General features: G+C 37.5%; 1 protein-coding gene across 1 annotated transcript; it reads left to right on the plus strand.

The window, feature by feature from the left end:
* Positions 1 to 209: 209 nt before the first annotated feature.
* LOC145208857 (CUB and zona pellucida-like domain-containing protein 1) lies at positions 210 to 5,158 on the plus strand (the record flags this gene model as incomplete). Its single annotated transcript, XM_080079107.1, has 7 exons — positions 210 to 360; positions 711 to 886; positions 2,211 to 2,345; positions 3,692 to 3,849; positions 4,488 to 4,659; positions 4,782 to 4,852; positions 4,969 to 5,158. Coding segments are annotated over 7 exons (1,053 nt in total), but the record flags the coding sequence as incomplete, so codon positions are not given.
* Between the last annotated feature and the right edge of the window lie 4,962 nt (positions 5,159 to 10,120).

Consider the following 10,120-nt stretch of genomic DNA (forward strand, 5'->3'; position numbering starts at 1 on the left):
CCTCTCGGTTAATTGCACATTTTATTTTGGGACAACTTGCTGCAAACAACTTTTGCAAGGTAAAACTTTACGTACTTTGTCCTTGCAATGAGCTGAATTCAAAATTCATCTGTTAGTTCCCCGATAATTTCGAGTTTCATTTCTTACAATTTTATATACCTGTTTTTAATCTTACGCGTTTTAATCTTATCGTAAACAAAAAAATCTAGGTTTACGAGGGATCTGACGACCAAGGTAAATTAGCTGGAACGTTGGAAGGTGGAGGCTTATCTTTTCCGGTTTTCGTTGAAAGCTCGTCTGCTTATATATCTTGTGTCACAAACCTCACATCGGAATCTGTGTCGTTTTTTATACAACAATGTAAGTCAGGCTTACGATTCATTTATAACCTACGGTTGTTTTCTAACCGAAACGTAAAGCAAGTAGATGAAACATGTTTTCGGGTCGGTATCAGAAACAAATAAAATGATGTCAAATGCATACCAAAATAACAATGAATTAAATAAAAGTATAATTTGCAAACACAGTTTTAATGTACAATAAAATCGTAGTTTATGGGCACTGTTTAAATATCGGTGATTTTCCATTGCGTATCGGATCGTCCACTAGACATAAGTCACAGAAAATTGACAACACGATGGTCAAATCAACTGCTTGGAACTATTCTTACTAGTTGCACTGTCTCAAGCTAATCTTTTTGTGTTTTATAGTTACTTCGTGCGGGGATGATGTTGCTGATATACCTTACAAATTACTCTCTCCGATGTTTCCTAGTTACTACCCCAACTATGCTGGTTGTGTTTGGAGATTTCAAATGAATAGCAGCAGAACCTTGGTGTTCCAATTCTCCACCTCTTACACTGAGAACTGCTGCGACTTTTTATACGTAAGTGTCTTAGAGCAGGGGTGTCACACTCATGGGGCTTCGAGGGCCACATTGCAGTTGGAAATTATGCTAAGGGCCGCATGTGATTTTTAATCTAGTTTTATAAACTTCAACCAGGGGAGCACAACCTTTTCGCCACGACGGCCGCATTGCAGATCCTGATTTAACCTTGTTTTAAAATTACAGATGTAAAGAAATAGATTTATATCATACGTATACCATCTATTGACGCCCCAAAAGCTCAGACTAATTTCCAACTTGATGCGCAGATTGAGCTCCACAGTGTGAAGATCAGTCTTAACTGTTTATGACGTGATAATCTATATTGTGATGACTGTGGTACCTGTTTTTCTCATTGTTTGTACACAATAGGCACACAAAAGTCTGACACATGTGGCGATTTAGGATGGTAACATTCTTTTCAGTACCACAAAATTTGTTTAGTGCAGTTTGAAAGTCAAAATATTTGGCAAATGTCTTTTATTTATGTCACGGCGCGCAGGACATGTAATGTATTTTAATAAACATGTTCATGGCTGCACAAACTCGTCTCTATGGCCACATGTGTCCGTACGGCCGCAAGTTGTGCAACCCTGACTGAAACTAAACGCTTTTTATAGTTAGAGGAACGGTTTACTATCGTTTCTATTCATAACATATGAATTTTTATTTCTTTATTAAAGTTCTAGCTGTAAATGACTGTTTAATGAATAGCTTCAACTTTGAATAGTTACAAAAATTATTATATTTTGATAAAAATCTGACTAAGTACTACAATTTTTCTGACTAAGTACTACAATTGTTGATTGTTTGAGGGCCGCATTAGAGGGCTTGGTGGGCCGCATGCGGCCCGCGGGCCGCACGTTTGACACCCCTGTCTTAGAGCATATTATAAACTAATTTACAGGTTCCAAGAGAGGGAATTCCGACATCAGAACATTTTGCTTGTAAAATGAGGGTAGTGTAAAGAAAATATTTTTTTTCTCTCTTTATTGAAAATGGTAATGTTGTCGACGCAAATAATCGAGTGGAAACGGTTTGTTATTTTTAGGAGATTTCCTGCCGTACGCACTGAAATTCATATATATATAAGTTTTTTTGAAAAAAATGGATTTTTGAGTAACATATTTATTATAAACTGCTTTTCCAGTTTGCTTCTAATATTGAGAAAAGCAATCAATATGCTTAAGGTGGCAGAAATCCTATTTTTGTCAAGCGCCTAATTTTATGATGAGAAACTTGCTGGCTTAAGGAGGTATGCGGCCTTTTAGGACATCAAGTGTGGCCTTCGGGGAATAAATGTTAACATTTGTATTGTTTTTAGTTCAAGAACGAAGCAGGTAAAGTGGACAAATTTTCGGGGCGGCTTTGGTCATTTGATTACACGGTGACAGCAACTAATCTCACTGTCTTGTTTGTGACCGACTATAGTGGGGCGAGTACTGGATTTAGTGCGACAGTAGGTGAGACAACTCTCCTTCTAGGTACAAAATGTCAACATGCAAATGATTAAAATACACTTGAACTCAGCCAGCATGCGTTATAGGTTAAGGGTGGTCTGAAAATAAATTTTCAATATATATTTTAAAAACTTGAATTAACAAATTTAATTTGATGTGCTGAAGTAAATTTTAATCCACAAAAGGCAGAATAGTGCTCGAACTTCTATATTTCGTTCACAAATTGTTTTTTTTTATATATACAGTAGAAACACAATCATCAGTTGAATGTAGGACTGAAAACTTGATCATCAGGTAGGTTACTATTTTCTTTTTAATTGTTTTGTGAAATTTATTGATAATTGTTGAAAGTAATATTCAGAAGATTGTTGAAAAATTGTAGTACTTCAAGCATTTTGTTGTGCTGCTTGTTTTGTCATAAGCCTGCAATTGCTTGTTTTTTATTGATTGAGACATCTTTTACTTATCAGCAATGGGTCTTCTAATGGGATGCCGCTAGAAAAACTGCAACACAGTATAGATGTTTGGAAAATGAAAAAAATAACTGGTTGTCTAGACGGGTGACACTAAAACGTTGAATGGGCGGGACGAGTGGGCAACCGCTAAATATTGGGTAAATTGCTGACGGTTAGTGCTATTAGGGTTGGGTTGAGGTTTTATAATAGTATATGAATCAAAAAAATGTCCCTGCCTAAAACTTATTCAGCTATTTCCTGACATTCGGCAAAAATGCTATGGCGGGAGATTGCTTGACGTCTCAGGCGCAGAATGTTTAACTCGGTTGCAGAATGTATCCGGCGGAATTATTTTTAATGATTTTCTATTACAAAACCTTATCCCAACCTTAATAGCTCTAACCGTCAGCAATTTAACCCGATATTCAGCAGTTTTCACGACGTGCCGCCCGTCCCGCCCATTCAGCTTTTTAGTGTCACCCGTCTAGACTTATAAAATGTACAAAAACTTAACAATCTAATATTCGCAGAGTAACAGCTTAACAACAGAACAGATTAGATTACGAACTCGACGACACAATTTACATCGCATTGGACAGGGAAACCTCCCTTTCTCAACTCAATGACAGCTGCAAGGTCACGGGGTCAAACCCAGTGTTTACGTTTGACATTGGCCAATGCAAAGGTGTTTTTAAGGTAAAATTGGATTTTGTTCTGAACTCATAGACTACTTGGTAAGACAATGAGAAAATTTTTTTTAGACAACATTATCCGTTAGAAGTAATAAACATTGCATGGCTAGGGGTAATAATAAAGTGTAATAAGCTTTTATTGGTGCATAATAAAAAGCTGCCAATTTTGAAATATGTAATTTTCGTGCTCTTATACAGAATGAAAACGGTACGGTGTCGGTGTCTTTCCTGATCTGGAGATACCTAGCTCCATCCCCTGCAGTGATCCAGCGTGACGTTCAAAACAAGCTCAATGTGACTTGTTTATTTGACGCGGACCTTCTTATCTCGTCTTCCAAAATTAGTACACAAATCGGGTAAGGAGAAGAAAAACAAACCATTATATAACAGCTATGGAGTGGCATTCGGCACAAGACAACATGTACAAGACACACAGTAGGCGTCATAAACGTAACACGTGGTCTTTTGTTGACAACACTTGGAAACAAATTGACAAAAGTAAAACAGGATGTTGCACATGACAAAAACATCCAACCACTCCACAAATGGCATACAGCTGTGAACACATTACACACGACACAGAACACATAAATCTCCCATGGCACAATACACCTGGCCCCCACGACATGAAATACGGTAAAACTATATCACATCTGCAACATGTCACAAAGCATGCACCCAACAGCACCTGCCACACTATGTATGACACGGATCACAGTTTTATTAGGTGGCAAAATCGTTACGGGGTGCCTTAGTACTTCTCAGATAATGCCAAAATGTTGTGGAGAGTGTGTTTGTATTGCTTTCTTTTGTAGATACAATTTCTGATACAATCAAAGCACAACATGATGATACAAAACAAGGACAGAATTGATTCTGTACGTTTCTAAAGACATGGTTTTAATGAAGTTTGTTATTTTGCTTTTAAAAACCCCTCGAGCACCTAAGGGAGTTAAATACAGTGAGCTGTTTGTTAAACTTTTATACGTTTTAGATTTGACGAAATTTTTGCAAAGAAAGCAGGAACGTTGGATGTCGCCCTAAATCTATTTAGCAACGAATACTTCAACGAGAGCTTGCCCAGAGAAGTAATTGTACCCAACTACATTTTTGCTAAACTTAAACTTGATGAGATCTCTGCAGCCGATGATTACTTTATTGTCCAGGTGAATTGAAAATAAACTGCTTTTAGTGCAAGAAAACATTACATTCTTTGATTTAATATTATTCTGGCATCTTTGGTCTAGTTTGCAATTTATACTTGAAAGTGGAATACCTTTTTGCACAGCTGGAAGCCTGTTGGGCGACACGCAATGAAAACTCCGATAGTTTGCCGAGTTACCAAATTGTACAAAGCGGGTAAGATATACTTGAATTACCTCAACACATGTTTTTCTTAGTAGCGAGTTGATTTGTTTAGTGATTAATTTTGTATCTGTATTTCACTATGATTAACCCAGCATCGAAACTATTAGATGCGTTGTGCCACCCAGTGGAGGAGAGGCTGCCGACGCGAAGACGTTGATACGAAATTACGAATCCAACTTTGCAACGTTCAAGCTGATGAGCTTTGTGTGGACAAACTTTACCGACGCAGAACAATTTATCTACATCCACTGCGACGTGACCGTCTGTCATAATTCAACTGGACAATGCCCTGGACAGGTGACTTGATTAGAGTAGATTTTGAACTTGCAACAGAGAATAAAGTTTAGCAAAATAGTGTTGGTCGAAAAAAAAGGTCAAGGAAAATGATATGTTTTTTTTTAGATCAAAATTCCTGGGTATTGCTCTAAAACAATCGAGACAGTATGTCTCTAAATAAATAAGAATTTCTTTGGCGTTTATGTCCTATAGCACGGTCCAAAACGAAAAAAAAAATTGAAAACAAAATTTTTGTTTCGGAATTTTGTTTCGATTTTTTTTGATTTGCGCATGGTGACGCTAGAGGACTGTGGAGTGTTGCATTATTGTTTGTACTGACTGGGCTCTAATTATACGATCGTAAATCATTTTTATTAGATAAAAAGTTACTTTTCATTATTATTGCCAATCATTCACCGTTAAAGGAAATTATAAACAGAAGTTAAGATTTCAAAATTAAATTTCGTTTCGAATAACGTTTGCAAAACGAAATTTTGTTTTCATGTTGGGTTCAAAAACGGAAATACAAGTTAGTTTGGGTTCCACCGAGAAATTAGTTAAAATTTGCAATATTAGTGGAAACAAATGAAATTGTAACATAATTATCTGGCAATTACGATATTCTAGAGTTGTTTAGCGCGACTCTAAAGTATGATGATTTAATTTGTGAAGAAAACAGTTCATTTCAGTGATAACATTCTCACGTTAAGTTAGAGAAACATCAAGGGGTTTCACAAGCAAAAACGAGACTGTTTGTCGAGATAAAGTGAATCTTCCACTATTTACGCCATAAGATGATAAAAGATCTTGTTTACAAACAAATTTGACCGTGTGTCGAAAAAACAAATTAGAAAGGAAGAATTTGGTTTAAAAATAAAATTTCGTTTCGAATAAAGTTTTCAAAACGATATTTTGTTTTCGTGTTAGGTTGGAAAACGGACAACGCGTTGGTTTTGCTTACACCAATAAATTAGTTGAATATTACGACACTTGTGGGAATAAATGAAACTGTGATGCAATTTTGTTCCAAATTATGTATACTCAAGTTGTTTGATGCAACTGTAAAGTGTAATGATGTTTTATGTGTAGAAAACAGTTCATTTGAACTATGGAATTCTCACTTTCACAGGACAATTAAAATTGTTTGTCAATGTTTCTTTTTGAAAAAATCTTGGTTATAACCTGCAAAAACGAACAAGTTTAATATTAAACGGTTTTCACGAGTCAACTTGGAATCGCAAACGGAAACAGCATGCAAAGTTTCAGTTTGTTCAGATAAGAGATCCTGAAATGACAAGCGAACATGATACTTACTTTCGTGGGGACAAACGCTAACGCGATGGAAGTAGGTCGCTGTTAGTATACTTTAATGGCTCTTAAACACGAACGAATTTAGTTAAAATTAAACGGTTTTCACGAGAGAACTTGGATTGGCAACCAGAAACAGCATGCAAAGTTTCAGTTTGTTCAGTTAAGCAAAACCGAAATGACAAGCGAACAGGATACTTATTTGCGTGGGCACGACCGCTAACGCGATAGATGTAGGTCGCTGTAAGTATACTTCAATGACTCTTAAACACGAACGAATTGAGTTAAAATTAAACGGTATACACGAGTCAACTTGGATTTGCAACCAGAAACAGCATGCAAAGTTTCAGTCTGTTCAGGTTAGTCAATCAAGAATGACAAACGAACATGATACTTATTTGCGTGGGGACGACAGCTAAAGTGATAGATGTAGGTCGCTGTTAGTATACTTTAATGGCTCTAAAACACGAACGAACAGGTTTAAAATTACTCGATTTTCAAGATCCAACTTGGATTTGCAACCAGAAACAGCATGCAAAGTTTTAGTTTGTTCAATTAAGCAAAACCGAAATGACAAGCGAACATGATAGTTATTTGCGTGGGCACGACAACTAACGCTATAGAGAAGTATTGGCCGCTCATAGTATAGCTTAATCGCTCTAAAACACGAACGAACTGAGTTAAAATTAACAGTTTTTACGAGCCAACCTGGATTTGCAACCAGAAACAGCTTGCCAAGTTTCAGTTTGTTCAGGTTATCGAACCTGAAATGACAGGCAAACATGACAGTTACTTTCGTGGGGACGACCGCTAACGCGATAGATGTAGGGTCGCTCTTATTATACTTTAATGGCTCTGAAACACGAAGGAACTGAGTTAAAATTAAACGGTTTTCACGAGAAAACTTGGAATTGCAACCAGACGCAGCTTCCAAAAGCATCAATCAATTGATTTTCGACATACAAAGTATCAGCGCAACACTGGCTCTCCGGCCGTGACCAGTCCACAAAGGGACTGACAGGGTTTTTTGTTTGTTTTAACTTTAATTCTACTGCAAGTTTGCAGAGTGTTATTACAGTCTATTAAATATCGAATTGTAAAAACCGTTTTCTTTCTACAAAATTGGTTTTAAAATTGCCAATCAAATAAACGTTGGTCGTTCATGACTAGTCCACAAACAGGTTGACATCAGGCCGCCAGTTGCTTGTGTTTAATTTAGTTCTAATAAAATTTTGGAACACGATGCTACCGTATATTTAAAATCGGACTGTGAAAACCGTTCAATTTTGTTTCGTCTTGTTCGTGTTTTAGATCAGGAAATGACCTGAGTGCTGGCTTTGTCGCTAGCAATAGAAAACATCAATACAATTAACTAGCTTACTTAAACCGAAGTATTTGCAAATAAATGCATTTGTTTAGAAAAAGTTTCAGAAAATTTATATCGCGTATAATCCTTGACGTGCTAACGATAGCAGGGTCTTATGTGATACACTATCTACAACATTTTCTTGTTCATTAAGCGCTGTCTTTCCCTCGCTTTTGACGTAACAGTCAACTGTGATGACAGTCACCCAATGCTTAGCAGTCAGTGCCTACAATAAGAAAAAATAAGTATGATGTTCGCTTGTCATTCTTGTTTGGCTAACTTGAACAGACTGAAACTTTGCAAGCTGTTTCTGGTTGCAAATCCAAGTTGGCTCGTGAATACTCTTTAATTTTAACTCAATTCGTTCGTGTTTTAGTGCCATAAAGTATACTAAAAGCGACCTACATCTATCGCGTTAGCTGTGGTCCCCAAGCAAATAAGTATCATGTTCGCTTGTCATTTTAGGATCTCTTATCTGAACAAACTGAAACTTTGCATGCTGTTTCTGGTTGCAAATCCAAGTTGGCTCGTGAAAACCGTTGAATTTTAACTCAGTTCGATCGTGTTTTAGAGCCATTAAAGCATAGTAAGAGCGACCTACTTCTATCGCGTTAGCGGTCGCCCCCACGCAAATAACTATCATGTTCGCTTGTCATTTCAGGATCTCTTATCTGAACAAACTGAAACTTTGCATGCTGTTTCTGGTTGGGATTCCAAGTTGGCTCGTGAAAACCGTTGAATTTTAACTCAGTTCGATCGTGTTTTAGAGCCATTAAAGCATAGTAAGAGCGACCTACTTCTATCGCGTTAGTGGTCGTGCCCACAAAAATAACTATCATGTTCGCTTGTCATTTCGGTTTTGCTTAACTGAACAAACTAAAACTTTGCATGCTGTTTCTGGTTGCGATTCCAAGTTGGCTCGTGAAAACCGTTTAATTTGAAACTTGTTCGTTCGTGTTTTAGAGCCATTAAAGCATAGTAAGAGCGACCTACATATATAGCGTTAGCGGTCGACCCCACGAAAATAAGTATCATGTTCGCTTGTCATTTCAGGATCTCTTATCTGAACAAACTGAAACTTTGCATGCTGTTTCTGGTTGGGATTCGAAGTTGGCTCGTGAAAACCGTTTAATTTTAAACTTGTTCGTTCGTGTTTTAGAGCCATTAAAGCATAGTAAGAGCAACCTACATATATCGCGTTAGATGGTCGTGCCACGGAAATAACTATCATGTTCGCTTGTCATTTCGGTTTTGCTTAACTGAACAAACTAAAACTTTGCATGCTGTTTCTGGTTGCAATTCCAAGTTGGATCTTGAAAATCGAGTAATTTTAAACCTGATCGTTCGTGTTTTAGAGCCATTAAAGTATACTAACAGCGACCTACATCTATCGCGTTAGCTGTCGTCCCCACGCAAATAAGTATCATGTTCGCTTGTCATTATTGTTTGGCTAACCTGAACAGACTGAAACTGTGCATGCTGTTTCTGGTTGCAAATCCAAGTTGGCTCGTGAAAACCGTTGAATTTTAACTCAGTTCGATCGTGTTTTAGAGCCATTAAAGCATAGTAAGAGCGACCTACTTCTATCGCGTTAGCGGTCGCCCCCACGCAAATAACTATCATGTTCGCTTGTCATTTCAGGATCTCTGATCTGAACAAACTGAAACTTTGCATGCTGTTTCTGGTTGGGATTCCAAGTTGGCTCGTCAAAACCGTTGAATTTTAACTCAGTTCGATCGTGTTTTAGAGCCATTAAAGCATAGTAAGAGCGACCTACTTCTATCGCGTTAGAGGTCGTCCCACGATAATAAGTATCCTGTTCGCTTGTCATTTCAGGATCTCTTATCTGAACAAACTGAAACTTTGCATGCTGTTTCTGGTTGGGATTCGAAGTTGGCTCGTGAAAACCGTTTAATTTTAACTTGTTCGTTCGTGTTTTAGAGCCATTAAAGCATAGTAAGAGCAACCTACATATATTGCGTTAGTGGTCGTGCCCACGAAAATAACTATCATGTTCGCTTGTCATTTCGGTTTTGCTCAACTGAACAAACTAAAACTTTGCATGCTGTTTCTGGTTGCAATTCCAAGTTGGATCTTGAAAATCGAGTAATTTTAAACCTGATCGTTCGTGTTTTAGAGCCATTAAAGTATACTAACAGCGACCTACATCTATCGCGTTAGCTGTCGTCCCCACGCAAATAAGTATCATGTTCGCTTGTCATTCTTGTTTGGCTAACCTGAACAGACTGAAACTGTGCATGCTGTTTCTGGTTGCAAATCCAAGTTGGCTCGTGAATACCGTGTAAGTT

Source organism: Phallusia mammillata, unplaced genomic scaffold (genome assembly GCF_965637545.1).
Source record: "Phallusia mammillata unplaced genomic scaffold, kaPhaMamm4.hap1.1 HAP1_SCAFFOLD_382, whole genome shotgun sequence".
In the NCBI taxonomy this organism is placed as follows: domain Eukaryota; kingdom Metazoa; phylum Chordata; class Ascidiacea; order Phlebobranchia; family Ascidiidae; genus Phallusia; species Phallusia mammillata.